Here is a 16,048-nt window from a genome sequence, read left to right as displayed (position 1 = left end):
GGGTAGTTGATACTTACCTTTTTTTCTTTTTTAACCTAACTTACATTGGATTTTGTTTTACTACAAAGAGGTATAGAGAAGAAAAGTAGATAACCTCTGTGGACATTAAAGAGAAATAAAATATAATATTTATGTTAGAAAATTCAAAAAATAGAGAAAGCTACCAAGGAAAAAATAGAAGGTCCCTGCTCCCCTTTTACCTCAATCATCCCCTTCCCAAAGGTAAGCCATTTATATGGGGCATATATGTATTGATTTCTGCCAGAAAAAAAGAAAAATTTATATGCTCACATAAATATAAAATATTTGTGGGAATACCCACATAATTATTGGTATATGTGTGGCATATATGTTTTGTTACGAAAGAAATAGTAGTATTGCACGTACTCTTTTGCATCTCGCTTTTGCTTCTTTTCTTTTAACATATGGTTGAGCACCTATAAATCTAGTGTTGCATAGAGAATGGACCACAGTTTATTTAACTAGACTATGATTAGACACATCTTGATTGCTTCTAGTGATTTGCAGTAGCATGTTGGGTCGAATGTTCTTATAAAGATGATTTAGTGAATTTTTTTAATATATCCCTGAGATAAATTCCTAGCAGCGGGATTGCTGAATCAATGGTGCAGTTTTTAACTTAATAGATAATGCTAAATTGTCCTCACAAACAGGTTGCATCAGTTTACAATTCCACCTTCAGTAATGAGAATGCCTGATTCCTCTCTCTCATAGTAACTTTATGCAACATCAATTTATTTTTATTTTTGTCCATTTGCTAGGTGAAAAGTGGACAATATCTCATTTGGGGAACCAGTTTTATTTTTGATCATGTCTTTTAAATAAAAATCTATTTCTCTATCTTTTCTCTCAATTTCCCGAACCCTTTAGCAATGGTCAGAAGATTTCTAGACAGTTTTGACTTAATTCAGAGGGTTAAATTTTAGACTCTTCATCATGAGTTAAAATGGCAGGTTGGTAGTCAAAGCTTAGTGTTTGCATCAGGGAGACGGTATATTAACAGAACTTCAGAATTGTTTTATTCTGCAACTTAGTTTTCAAAACTCTTTCACACAGTGTAATGGAGTATTGTTATTTTAAATAAAATGGTGACCAAAGCAAGCATTGTCACCCGCATGTCTGTGTGTTCTCCATGTACTCTGGTGAATTCCTGCCATTTCTTAGTTCCTGTTGTCTTAAGTATTTTCATGCATTTTATTTTCACAACAAGAATTAATGCAATAGGGAAGTGCATTAATTAAGATCTAGTATAAGCTTTAGTTAAGATGATTTGGGAAATCAAATAAAAACACTTGCTTAGTTAGAACTTTGTAAAATTTTGCTACTCTGTTTTTCTTTGCTTTTTTCAGTCTGCTTTACAAGAACTTGAAGAATTGAAACAAATTGTTCCCAAAGAATCCCTCGTTTACTTCTTAATAGGAAAGGTAAAGATTTGGGCCATGGTCCTAAACTGTGACTTTCATAACAAATACTAACTTCTGAAGAAGAAATATAATACATATTGTGCAACATCTACTGAGCAAATTCAACTAGAGCTCTGAACTAAATGCTCTGGGAATAAAGAATGGATTTAGTTAAAACATTTAAGAAGATGATATCCTGATGAAGGAGCAAGAACATACACACCATAATCCTAAACATACTATGGTTTTGGAAGTATATTAGCATTTGCAGCCAATGGCAGTCATGAGTTCGTTACTGAGACTACATCTTGGAAAGCTCTTAGCTTCCAATTATCAACAAAATATGTAGGCATCCCCCAAAAGAAAAAAATTAATGCTCTGTGTAGTCTTAATTAGAAGAACTGGCTTCCAAGATTTCCAAGACCAGACTAGTCAAGCCAAGACAGACTTGGCCCATAGATGCCAACTGGTGAAGGATGCTGGGAACAGTGGCCAGGTGTTAAGAGTTGATATAATAGCCTTTAAAAATCAGTGTACATAATGCTAATCAAGCAGCTTGTAGTTCATTTCTTTCAGTTGTCATTGATCCAATCAAAGTATGATTTATTGGAAGCTCACTATCAGAGAGACAGAGGCAAGGAATTCTGAAAATATCTGAATATATTAGAAGGAACTCAGAAGTTACTCTGAGTTTTTCTATAGGATGAAAGTGGCCTACTCATCAGAATGGGTTTATAGCATGTAAATCAGAAGCCTATTTAAATTATTAATGTATAGGATTTTATAATTGAAACTCACAACTTAATGAAAAATGTAGTGCTGCTGTTTATTTTTAGGTTTACAAGAAGTTAGGTCAAACACACCTCGCCCTGATGAATTTCTCTTGGGCTATGGATTTAGATCCTAAAGGAGCCAATAACCAGATTAAAGAGGCAATTGATAAACGCTACCTTCCAGATGATGAGGAGCCAATAACCCAAGAAGAACAGATCAGTGAGTATCATCCATAAGAATCAGGTTTGTATGTGTATCAAACCAGAGAGCTAATAAAACACCACCTCAGAGTTAGGCAAAGGGGAACAGATAATTTCTTAATGACACAGAATAAACATGGAAATTTTCTTGACTATTGAATATTCAGAAAGCTACCTTTTGCATAAGGATTTGTGGGCTGCTTTTAAATTTTTTTTTTTAACCATGGTGTATTCTTTATACCAAATGGAATTTTAGAGAAATTAAATAGGGCAATATATTAACAAAGTGCATGTGGAGTCAGGTAACTACTCTCTGTTTTGGATCTAACTTGCTGTGACTTTGACAAATCCATTGCAGATTTTTACCAGGACATTAATTTAAATACGTAACTAATGCCTGCCTTACCTGCTTCATAGGAGTGCGGGGTGGGATGGAAGGGATGATAGATGTGACAATATGTTGAAGACATTATAAGTGCTAAGTGAATGAAGAATAAATTTGTGCACATTTTAAAGTATTGATGAAAAGTATTGACAGATCTGTAGTAATGACTATTCAAATTCTCTGAAGCTCTGGCAAATTCAAAATCTAAAAATACGGCTAATGTATATAAATTGAAGGGTCAAGAAAGGAGGAGGGAACAAAGAAGTAGTTTAAGGCAGTAGTAAATACTCTATCCCTAAATTGAGTGTATATCTTTTTTTTTAAAAGATTTAAAAAAAAATTTTTTTTGTTTTAGAGAGCACGCAAGCGGGGGGAGGGGCAGAGGGAGAGAATCTTCAAGCAGACTCCCTGCTGAGCATGGAGCCCCACATGGGGCTCTGTCCCAGGAACCATGAGATCATGACCTGAGTTGAAACCAAGAGTCAGATGCTCAACTGACTGAGGCACTCTAACTTGAGTGTATATCTTAACTAGTGAGAACATAACTAGTTTGAACGAAGTCCTTTTTTAAGATTTATTTATTTGTTAGACAGGGGGCGGCGCAGGGGCAGAGGAAGAGAGAGAATCTTAAGCAAACTCCGCACCTAGCATGGAGCTGGATGCGGGGCTCAATCTCACAACCCTAAGATCATGACCTGAACTGAAACCAAGAGTGGGTCGCTCAACCGACTGTGCCACCCAGGCACCCCTAATAGTATTTTTTAATAATAAGAGAATTGAGAAACTTCTGTTGAGATGAACTAAGATACCTTTGTTCCAGAAAACTTGGCAAAAGGCTTTAATTAAAATCATAATTCCTATAATCCCAATAACCTTTTTTAAAATGAAGGTATATTTTATATTTCTGTGGACTAGCAGGGACTGTTCCCAAAGTAGAGTCAACAGTTGGAGGGAATGTCAGTCTTTTTTTAATGTCTCGGAAAACTAGCTCTAACTCCTAGGGTAGGAATAAGGAATTCATTAGGGAGAGGCAGCTTTAATAGTTAACTCTTTTTTTTTTTTTTTTAAGATTTTTTTTTTTTTTTATTTGACCGAGAGAGACATAGCGAGAGAGGGGACACAAGCAGGGGGAGTCGGGAGAGGGAGAAGCAGGCTTCCCGCGGAGCAGGGAGCCCAATGCGGGGCTTGATCCTGGCCTGAGCTGAAGGCAGACGCTTAACGGCTGAGCCACCCAGGCGTCCCAGTAGTTAAAACGCTTAAAGGTTTAATGCAATGAACTAATCTTCTCAGACAAGCTGTAAAATAAAGAACTTGAATTGCATTTTATTGAAGGATATCAGGATTTTTAAGGGCCTTAATTTAAGATCTCATCTCTCCGCATAGAATAGTTTTCCTTATTTCCTTAACCAACAAGAAATATTTGTCAGACGCCTTACTGTAGACTTTTATTTTTATTTTTTTAAAGTGGGAACAGATGAATCCCAGGAGAGCAGCATGACAGATGCAGACGACACACAACTTCATGCAGCTGAAAGTGATGAATTTTAACTTCTGGAAATCAGACTTTTGCAACTGGATGTGTGACTAGTGCTGACATGTTTCTTGTCCCTCCATATACTGAGTCTTCACTCTTGAGCCGGCAGTGTCGTCATCCATCCCTTATACCATGAGAGTGCCACTTTCATTGGACCCTGACTGTACACAGAATGAAAGGCAGTGCAATATTTAGCTGCTAACAAGACTGGCTCTTTCACCAGTATGAATGACAATTTAGGGGGTAGGATGGGGAACTTTCTTTTCTTTTTTTTTTTTTTTCTTTAATCTCCCTTTGTTGGAAAGCTATCATGGAAGGAAGAGTTATGTTTTATCTTGAAGGAACCGTTAGATATGGAAAATAGTGATGAACCAGAATTTCTTGGTTGTTTTTCCAAAAATTTGTTTTTATTTGGTTCTGTTCCTGATTAACAGAGTGACTGACCTTCATTTCTAGGTTCTTCAAGAATGGTGTTAGCAAGTGCCAGATGGAACAATAAAAAGACATTGCCTATAACAGAGTAACTTGATTGCCAAGGAATGTAAATTACCTTAAACTTGCAGTGTCTCCCATAAGCAAATGTAATGGGCACATTGGGACTCATGTGTAGGAATCAAATATCCCTCCATACAGTGTACACTTATTCTTGGCAAGAATGCTTTAATGTCTAACCAAGAATTTTAATTTATTCATCTTGCTTCAAAGTGTTGATCATTGTCTTGGTATTGCAAACTTTAAAGTTGTCCCTTTATCATATTGCCTCTTCTCTTTGAGCTCTGTGGGATCACCTTTAACATTCAGAGATGGTAGAGTGTTTGCCCACTGAAAAGCCAAAACAAGGCCTTTTACCATTTAAGTTCACCATAAGAATCAAAATGAGAACACTAAAGTGGAGAGACCTAAGAGATCATGATAGCGAAAGCCTTAATACAATCAAAATTGTACCTTGAATCTATATTTGTTCAAGAAAGTATCCCTTTGACTTTTCTAAGTGTTTAAGCAGGGTGCAAGAATGTGTAGTTACCTTTGGTTGAGGTCATTTCCATTCTTTTCGGCTCTCTGCTTCAAATTATTTTCAGTAGTGTGAGTCACCAAAATGTTTACCAAGAGTGATTGGGTCTAAGATACTAGAAATTTTTAGCTGCAAAAAAACCCCCATTCTTATGAAGGAGATGAGTTCTCTCCTGATTTTCTCATAACATAAGTTGGTGTCTTCGAGGAATGGCCACAATTTTAAAGATCTAATTATGCGTAATAAAATGGGAATTATTGGAATTTCACAGTAACAGATTTAAAGTCTTAAATTGTGTATCTCCTTTATTGTAATGTATTGAAATTTTTAGAGAAACTTTAGTTGTTAACATTTTTTTAAGTGCCAATGTCAGAATATAACAAATTATAGTTTCTTATGAATGACAGGCCTACGGTTATTATTTTGGATTATTTGATGAAGGACAAATTTATCTACTGGTTACTTGTACTTGTTAGTCAAGTTGTGAAAACAAGGTGGATTACAGAAGATGTGAACAAAATTTTAACCTGTAGACTCAGTAACTTCCTATTATTTACTGTTAATCTGCTCATTTGAATGTGGACCATCATAAATTAATTCAAGTCAGAGTCTTAGATTAGGTATTGGGTGCCAGAGAGGTATTTAACAAAATTTCCTACCTAAATCTATGTAATAATATGTGCTGCTTAAAGAAATAATTTATAAGAAAAAGGAAAGGTTGGGAGTAAATATCATTAAAAATTCCCAAAGGCTAGCACTTGGATTCTAACAAATACTCCATTTTGTTCATTAGTTCTGTAATATTTAATTTTATATTCCTTTATTTTTTTAATTGGCACATCATAAGCCAGCTATATGACAGTATCAAATACAGAATTTCATAGAAAGCTTCAACCTGAGCTCTGTTACAAAGCCTGGAGAAAGCTAAGCTCAGAACATAATTTGCTGATGTATAATTATCTTTCGTAGTAGGAATTTATGTCCTGTGCCAGAGTTGAGAGCCTTTCTGGTACTAATTTTGAGACCAAGGATAAAAGGATAGTTGTGGAAGGCACACCATGGCAATGGCTGGCTATGGGACACTCAGCCCAAGCTTAGTCTGATTTCATTTTCCTCATACCTACTTTCAGAATGTTTAGGTATTTGAAGCCTTATTCCCACCTAGTAACTGTTTCTGGCTTGCTTGCTTGCTTTTTTTTTTTTTTTTGCCTGGAATGAGGATCAAACAACCAGAAAAGGACATATATTTTGATCAAGCAAAATGTTTGTTTGAAATTTCAGTAGTTACTTTGAAGGAAATTTAAAATACTAGGAACTTTATTAGTCTCTTTAAGCTTTTCACACACATACATATATGTGTACACACACACGCTTTTGTTCAGAAGTTATGTTGTGGCATTGAATATTTTTCCCCCTTGGAAATGGTTCCTAACTCTAGGATTTTAGAAGGTTGGAAATATTTTTTCAAGCGAACAATGGTACTCAAAATAATGAAAGGTGGTCCCTACTTTTTCTGTATTTCATTATTTTAAAATTTTTGGTTTTTTCCAAGAACTGCAAGTTACATTTGAACCATGCTGCTGTTGTACCTTAAACAAAAACTCAGTGATAACCAGTATTTAGTCTATTAAAAATGCTCTTTTTGAAGAAAAAAGTTTGGAAGTCTCTGATTAGCCAGACTATAGTATGGGTCTTCACTGAGAAATATGGTGACCCGTTTTCTTTGTGAAAACCTGGGAAAACACAAGTGTGGGTGTGATGTGTGTGTTCTATTTGCATTGAAACAATGTAATTTTGTGTCTTTTTTTTGCTTTTCCTGACTTATTTCAGAAATTGTACAGTCCTTGGGGGGGGGAGAAAACCTTTTCTGTTAATATATTTGCATTCATTAAAGGATACGAAAAATCCAAATAAATTACTTTTGAAAGCAATTTATAATTAAGTTGTTGAAGCTACATCACAGCTGTGCCATCTGTATTTTTATAGTAAGGCACAGCAAAATAGTGAGAAATTAACAGTTTTACAGTCCACAGAAGTCTAGGGCAGTGTTTCTCTAATTTTTTTTTAAACTTAGAACCCTCTTCTAATACATATATATACTTTTTTTAAAACTCACATCCTTTTTTAGTATTATTTGGAATTTCCAAAATAAATATTGTGACAAAAATGTAATTTTTAGAATATATTTTTTTCAACCTACAGAAGCCCCTTGGCAGCAGCTGTTTGCAAGTCACCTGCTTATTCTTTAATCATATGATTTCTGAAATTTATTTAAAAGGGACACAAAGCTTTTTTGTTCCAATTAGAATCTTCTAAAAATCAAGAAAAAAAATTTTTTTTTTTTTTTTTAGATTTTATTACTAATTTGTCAAAGAGAGAGAGCACACGCAGGGGGAGTGGGAGAGGGAGAAGCAGGCTCCCCACTGAGCAGGGAGCCCGATGCGGGGCTCGACCCCAGGACCCTGGGATCATGACCTGAGCCGAAGGAAGACGCTTCACCGACTGAGCCACCCAGGCGCCCCAAGAAAGAAAATTCTGAGAGAAGTAGAATATAGAAACTAAATTTTACCCTGGCCTGGTTATCTTGGATAAAGTATAGAGAGCTGAATGGTTTTGTTCCAACTTGAAGAAGGGGTAGCAATAGAGAAAAGACATGAAGTGGGGGATGAGTTGGGCAGATCAGTGGGAACGACAGGCTTCATAATCCTCCCTAGGACTTGCCATTTACTGTCAGTTGGACAGGGATAACTAGTAGAAGTGCAGACAGGAAGCAGTCTTTGGCGTGTTTAGCTGCTAATTAATGGTTCAGTGTAAGCTTTATAAGTGCAAACATTTAAATAGCCACATTTAATGAAATCTTGCCATATGTACTGTGTTACTTGATCTGTCCATAGTATTTTCAGTCTTCAACCCTATAAAGTAGGTTTAACATTTTACAGAAGAGAAAACGGCTTCAGCTATTAGATGATATAGCTGGACACTTGGGGCATTAGTGTATGTTCAAACCCCTTTATTCAGTTTTGGACTTCCTCTGGCAGTTTCATATCATGTCTCTTGTTGACTGTTAGGTGTCCTCGCCAGCATTTTTAAATTATGTGCTATAGAGTATCATAAAAGTTTGGGTTTTACAGAGGAAACTTTAATCAACTGTAGATTCAAATCTATCACATGCGTAGTCCTTTGATGGTGCTTTGATCTGTATCCTGCCTCTCTGTTTCTCCTCACTGAAATTGAAAGTGTTATCCCTCATTGAATGATAGAATTTGCTTTAAGATAGAAAACAAAATTAAATTTTTTACTACCAATTTCTTCTCCCTATCACAAGCATTCTTTTCATATTCGGTACCCTCAAAACAGAATTTTCAGTTTGATGCTAAAAGCTACATTTAAGGAGAAAATTCAAGTCCTTGAAAATGCATAATGCTTCACCGGAGTTTGAGTAAGAAAAGGACTAACAGTAGAAGCTAAGAAGAACAATGAAGTAGAATTAAGGTTTCTAATCGTCTATTTTTAAAAAGCACTAAACTAATCTCTAGGAAATAGAGATTTTGCCCTTCAGTAGCTCTGTGACCTTGAACAATTCACTTAAGCCTTTTTCTGATCAATACGAAGAAGATGAGATCTACCCTTCTTAGCTCACGGAGGACTGAGGATCAAATGCAGTAAATCACCATGGAAGTGCTTCAGTTGCATTGTGGTAATAATACAGTGGTAATAATAGGGTGGAGATGATGTCATGGAAAATTGATTTGGTTGATCCTAAGACATGATCCTGTGAGACAAGTTCACTGTAGAACAGTAAACTCTGAGTCTAGAACAGGGATTGTCTATGGCCTGCAGACCAAATGGCTCACTGCCTGTTCCATTTTATTGGAACAGCCGTGCCTGTTTGTTTACATGTCCATGGCTGCTTTCTCACTTCTGGGACAGTTGAATAGTTGCACAGAGACTATCTGGCCTACAAAGCATCAATATTTACTATCTGTATATATATATTTAAATATATATACATGTAGTATAGATTATACTGTACATATGATCTGACATTTTATATTTTGCAAACCCTGATCTAGAACTTATCAGCTGTATTGGTGTAACCATCTGCAAATCACCCAAATAATGTGTTCTCTGTGGTGCTAGATTCTTCTTAACGCTTTGTGAGTTAAATCACTGGGCAAGGTGCTACATAAGAAAAAATTCATCAGTTTTTAGTTTTTTAATAATAATAAGACTTGATTGGGTAAAGGGATTTCCTTGTATATAATGGCACTCCTTAAACTCATTGCCAGTTTGTAGCATTTATACCAATGCTACGTCTGTGCCCATAATCATTTGACTATCTTGAATAATATGAGCATTCACTTACTTTTTATTTTGCATTTATGGATCACTTTGATATGAGAATAATCTCACTTCATCTTTACAGTCTTAAAAGGTAAGGCATGGGGGCACCTGGGTGGCTCAGTCGTTAAGCGTCTGCCTTCGACTCAGGTCATGATCCCAGAGTCCTGGGATCGAGCCCCACATCGGGCTGCCTGCTCCGCGGGAAGCCTGCTTCTCCCTCTCCCACTCCCCCTGCTTGTGTTCCCTCTCTCGCTGTGTCTCTCTCTGTCAAATAAATAAAATCTTTAAAAAAAAAGGTAAGGCATATATTATCTGCTTGATGCAAGAGGAAACTAAGGCTTAAAGAAACCAGAACATTTGCAAAAAGGAACAACTTGGCAGACTTCTGCTCACACATTATTGGCCAGGCCTGGGTCATAGAATCCTCCCCAGATGTAGGGGATGCTGGTAAGTTTAGAATCTGGTAAAACGGAATGGGTTTGCTATGACTGGTTTAGATAAATCATGACTTATCTCCAGGGGTTGTACAGAAACAGATTTTGTTAGCAAAGAAGGGGGAATGGCTGTTGGTTCAACAGCCAGAAGCCCCCGCCACACTGCTGTAAAGAAATTCCTGCTTTTTGGCAACTGTTATGTTCAATTCAGTGAACTTTCTTACCTAAGGGCTTGTAGTGTTTCTATTTAAGATTATACTATCTTCAAATAATGGTGTTTTTTCCTTTTTAATGCCTTTATAACATACCTCATTTCTTTCTTCCTTTTTAACTGCTGTGGCCGCGACCACCAATGTTTTATTGAGCAGTAGCAGCCGTAATAGCAAAAGCACTCACTGTCTTGCTCCCAGTCTTAAAGAAAATGCTTACACTTTCTCAAACTTTCGACTTGATAAAATCTCAATCCACTGTTACTCAGTATGTCCCCTTTGCTAATCTCATTGCCAACCCTAACACTCAACTCCCACTTCAACTACCATTTATAAGCACTGATACTCAATGAAGATACCTTTCTATTGCTAGTTTTCAATGGTTCTCGTCATGACTGTGTCCTGAAATGTACGCATCTATTAAGCATGTTGAGACTTCTGGGGCTGGAAAGCAATGGCAGTAGCCCGATGACAAATCTGCCCCTCACTTTGCCAAAACAACTCTCAAATCGAATAGAACAAAGAAAAACTGCACAGGACTCATGCCTTCACTACCAGAAGCCTGGAACTTCAAATCACCTCTAAGGGGGGGCGGGGGGGGTGTGAATCCAGTAGGGATCCTGCTACCACCATAAGCCTGTGAGTGTAGAGAGTGAGGAAAGGGGTTGAATCTCTTGGGGACAGCAGAAGGGAGGAGTGGACTCAGAAGAAGCACAAACAGAATCTACGGGGCAGAGGGGGCAGGGAATGGAGCAATAAACACGAAATACTGAACACAGTTTGGCACTCAGTAGGTCACAGTCTTCTCTTTAGGGAAGGGTTTGAAAACATGTAGGGCCAGGAGTGGCAGCCTCAAAGAAGCCGTGTTTCTGGGGGAGAATGGGTAATGAAGAGGTAATGAAAGAGAAGGCAGAAATGTCAGACCGACAGAAAAGAGAAAGCACATCAACCTTTCTTCCCACCCGCCAGCAAAATCTTTAAACTGCATGAAATAGGGTGGAACTGACAGCTCTGAAACTAACAGTTCTGTCCATGAAATTATTTGGAATAGAGTACAGCCATCCACATCCTGCAAAAATCAAAATGTCAAAGTCTTTCTGCTGGTGAAAAGTCTCCCCAACAAACAACCACAAAGCTAAAGAAAACACATATCCTTTTTTTTTTTTTTTTAAAGATTTTATTTATTTATTCATGAGAGACAGAGAGAAACAGAGGGAGAAGCAGGCTCCCAAGGAGCGGGAAGCCCGATGCGGGACTCGATCCCAGGACCCTGGGATCATGACCCGAGCCGAAGGCAGACGCTCAACCATCTGAGCCACCCAGGCGCCCAACACATATCCTTTTAAAAGCATCTGAGAAAGTGCAGAGCTACCCTATATCAGAAAAGAAAAAAAAAAAACCAGAAACAAAAAAATGGTGAATTTGAATACACTAAAAACCTTTTACATGACAAAAAAAAAAGTGACAAACTGGGAAGAAATATTTGCTCATATGTCACAAATAAAAGATTAATACTCCTAATGTATAAAAAAGTTTGAAAGAGGACATAAATAGTCCCAAAAAAGATTTAAAAATGGCTCTCAACCATGTTAAGTTGTTCACTTTCACTCAATAAGAGAAATACAAATTAAAACTACATTGAGAGGCGCCTGGCTGCCTTAGCTGGTAGAGCATGGACTTGATCTCAGGGTCATGAGTTCAAGCACCACGTTGGGCATAGAGTTTTCTTAAAAAAAAAAAGAATGCCTACACTGAGATGTCAAATCACTATGTTGTACACCTGAAACTAATGTAATCTTGTGTGTGTCAACTTTACCCAAGTAAAAAAAAATTTAAAAACTACATTGAGATACAATTTCTCACCCAATAGATGGGCAAAAATTCAGAACTTGAATATAAACTCAGTTGACAAAGCTGTGGGAAAACAGGTACTCTCCTACGTTGGTGATGGGAATGCAAAATGATACAACCCTCATGAAGAGGAAATTGGCAGAGTATAGAACAAAACTTCATATATTTCTACTTTCCAACCCAGTGATCCCACTTCTAGGAATTTACCCTGAAGATGCACCTCAAAAGAATGAAAATACGTATGTATGATTTTATTTATCACAGGGTTATTTGTCATTGCAAAATATTGGGAACTATCTAAATGCCCAAGCACAGAAGATTGGTTGGATAAACTGCAGGACACACACAATGGAAAACCACACAGCTGTAAAAATGATGGAGGAAGCTGCCTTTCTGGCTCTCTCCACTCCCTAAGTAGCAGCAACAGCTTGCAGAGTTTTCATACTCACCAAATTTTCCAGGAAAGCAACTACCACCTAAATGGAGAGAAGGCTGCTTTGTTTTGTTTGAAACTTTACCAAGAAGCTGGTCACTGTTCAGGAAAATGAGGTCACCTATAACAATGCTCTCTGCCCATGGTATTGGGGAGGGAGTACACACGCCTCCGCACTCTGCTTTTGAATGTTCATATGCAACTATGTAACGGGGCTGTTGGAGTCTCCTTTTAACTGCCTTACAACCGAAAACTTACTAAATCATCAGAGACATGAATACAATGATTTAGTTTAATTGCATTAAAAAGATTCTTCCAAAAAAATGAGAAAGATCTCTATGAACTGTTATAGAATGATTTTCGGATGTTATTAAGTGAAAAGTAAAGTGCAAAAGATCGTGTTACTTTTTATGTAAGAAAAAAAGGGAAATAAAAATATACATCTAGGGCACCTGGGTGGCTCAGTCGTTAAGCGTCTGCCTTCGGCTCAGGTCATGATCTCAGGGTCCTGGAATTGAGTCCCAAATCGGCTCCCTACTCCTCGGGAAGCCTGCTTCTCCCTCTCCCACTCCCCCTGCTTGTGTTCCCTCTCTCGCTGTGTCTGTCTCTCTGTCAAATAAATAAATAAATAATCTTAAAAAAAATAATAAAGTGACTTTCGAACACAGTATTTGACTGTATACTCTCACTCTTGGACAGGGAAGGATGTGTATGCAGAGATGGGGGTAAAAGTACAAACAAATCCTGAACTCATTAGTAGCTATGCTTTAGTAGTATGGGTAAAGTGATTGGGAGACTTTTTTTTTTAATTTTTTTTTTTAAGATTTTACTCATTCGTTAGAGAGAAAGCACAAGCAGGGGGAGCGGCAGGCGGAGGGAGAGCAGACTTCCCACGGAGCAGGGAGACGATGCGGGGCTCGATCCCAGGACTCTGGGATCATGACCTGAGCCAAAGGCAGATGCTTCACTGACTGAGCCAGCCAGGTGTCCTGGGAGACTATTTTAAATATCTTACAGGTTCGAACAAATGAATAAACACATTGATATCATTAGGGATCAGAGTTCTCAATGTAGAAGAAGATACGTATAACTATGAAAAGAAAGAACAAGAAACAACCCTGTGGGGATTAATTGGAATTGAAATTATTGTTTTGAACTCATGATTTCTAAAATATGTATATGTATGTGTATCTGCATATATACATGTACACACGTATTTATGTATTATATGTATATTTGTAGGTATGTGTGTGTATTTGTGTATTTACATGCATATATTTTCAACTCTCTCCTCTGAAAGGGCTAAAAAGCAAAGACATCCCAGTAGCAACGAGCACACTTAGTGCCCCAATATTGGTCTCATACCTTTCCCCACTAAAAGAACCAGGGCTCATAGAAATGGCTGATTCTAGGGTTAGGACAGGGAAAGTACACACTTTGCTATGCCAGAAAGGAAGAAAGAGCTAAAAAACCAAACCAAACCAAACCAAAAAAAATTAAAAAGATGGAGTTGTATCACAAGGATGTGGGAGCCAACCTGAAGGGTCTCCCATTGGCCAAACCGGAGACATTGATCTCCAGAAGTATATTAATGAATTATAAGCCATTTGGAGAAAAATAAGAATTCATGAGCCCATATTAATAATTAAGAAAGAGAGAAGGAAGGAAGGGAGGAAGGAAGGAAGGAAGGAAGGAAGAAAAGATGGGGTGCCTGGGTGGCTCAGTCAGTTAAGCAACTGACTCCCGGGTTCCACTCAGGTCATGATCTCAAGGTGGTGATATTGAGCGCTACCACTGGGCTCTATGCTCAGTGTGGAGTCTGCTTAAGATTCTCTCTCCCTCTCCCTCTGCCCCTCCCACTGCTCTTGTGTGCCCACATGCGTGATATTTCTCAAATAAATAAATCTTTTTTTCTACTCTTTTTTAAAAGATTATTTATTTGAGAGAAAGAGCGTATGAGCAGGGGAGGGAGAGAATCTCAAGCAGACTGCCTGCTGAGCACAGAGCCCAATGCAGGGCTCAATCCCATGACCCTGAGATCATGACCTGAGCCAAAACCAAGAGTCCGACACTTCACTAATTGAGCCACCTAAGTGCCCAAATAAATACATAAATCTTAAAAAGGAAGGAGGGAAGGAAGGAAGGGAGGAAAGAAGGAAGGAAGGGGGGAAAGAAGGAAGGAAGGGAGGGAGGGAGGGAAGGAGGAAGAAAAGTGAAGGAGAGAAGAAAAAGAGGGTGTTCAGATTACTATAATAGGAACACCATAGACCAGATGGCTCAAACGACATTCTCACAGTTCTGGAGGCTGTAAGTTTCAAGATCAAGGTGCCAGAAGATTCGGTGTCTGATGAGGGTCTGCTTTCTGGTTCATAGATGGTGGTCATCTAGCTATATCCTCACATGGCTAAAAGATGAGGGAGCTCACTGGGACCTCTTTTATAATGTCACTAATCCCATTCATGAGGGTTCCACCCTCCTGATCTAATTGCCTCCCAGGGCCCCTCTCCTAAAACCATCACATTGGGGATTAAGATTTCAACATACGAGTTTGGGAAGGACATATTCATTCAATCCGTTGCATTCTTCCTCTGGCCCCCAAAATTCATGCCCTGCTGACATGCAAAATACATGAAATCCTAACAGCCCGAAGTCTTATCTTGTTCCCATATCAACTGAAAAGTCTAAAATTCAAAGTCTCCTCTAAATATCATCTAAATCAGATATGGAGGGTACAATTTATCCTGTAGCAAATTCCTCTCCAGCTGTGAACCTGTGAAACCATACAAGTTGTGTGCTTCCCAAATGCAATGATAAGACGGTCATAGGCTAGACATACTCACTCCAAGAGGGAGAAATAGGAAAAAAGGAAAAGAATGAATGGTACCAAGCAAGTCCAAAATCTAATGGGACATATTTCCCTAGACGTCAGGTTTGAGGATAATCCTTGTGGCTCGATGCTCTGCCTTCCAGATCCACTGGTGGCAATGTCATCCCCACAGCCAAAGGCTGCCTGGTAAATGAAGAGGGAGTGCTAGACTCATCCTGTAACAATGATATTAATGATCGAATGAGGCAAGAATCATCAATGGATGACAAAGCTAGAGGCGAATTTTGATGACAAGCACTATATTTGCATGGTTTTAAATTGTGTCCTCCACATAGTTTATTAATTGCAAAGGAGAAAGAAGAATCAGCAGTGGAGAAATTAGATAGCTCCTCAACTGGATAGTCAAAATTACATCCAATGAAGGACAGCTAGATAATGTGTGCCTCCAGGTATAATACCCTGAAAGAGACAAAACATCACCTAGACAGTATTCCAGCCAAGAATGCATAACCTTAATTTAAACAAAGGAAACATTGGACAAATACAAAATAAAGAACATACTACTTTAAAGAACAAAACATTTTTTGGAAGAACCTCCATACTGTTTTCCAGAGTGGCTAC

The 16,048-nt window shown here is 38.0% G+C and overlaps 1 protein-coding gene across 1 annotated transcript in view; it reads left to right on the top strand.

The window, feature by feature from the left end:
* CDC27 (cell division cycle 27) overlaps positions 1-7,274 on the top strand; it is a 75,307-nt gene extending 68,033 nt beyond the window's left edge. The window contains exons 17-19 of the mRNA XM_021678487.2: positions 1,371-1,445; positions 2,261-2,417; positions 4,249-7,274. Of these exons, the coding sequence (XP_021534162.1) occupies positions 1,371-1,445; positions 2,261-2,417; positions 4,249-4,331 (315 nt within the window). The 3' untranslated portion in view covers positions 4,332-7,274. The remainder of the gene's footprint in view (positions 1-1,370; positions 1,446-2,260; positions 2,418-4,248) is intronic.
* Positions 7,275-16,048: the final 8,774 nt, after the last annotated feature.

The sequence above is a fragment of the Neomonachus schauinslandi genome, chromosome 15 (assembly GCF_002201575.2).
Source record: "Neomonachus schauinslandi chromosome 15, ASM220157v2, whole genome shotgun sequence".
NCBI lineage: Eukaryota > Metazoa > Chordata > Mammalia > Carnivora > Phocidae > Neomonachus > Neomonachus schauinslandi.
Note: the sequence above shows the minus strand (reverse complement) of the source record. Positions and strands in the feature narration are given on the sequence as shown.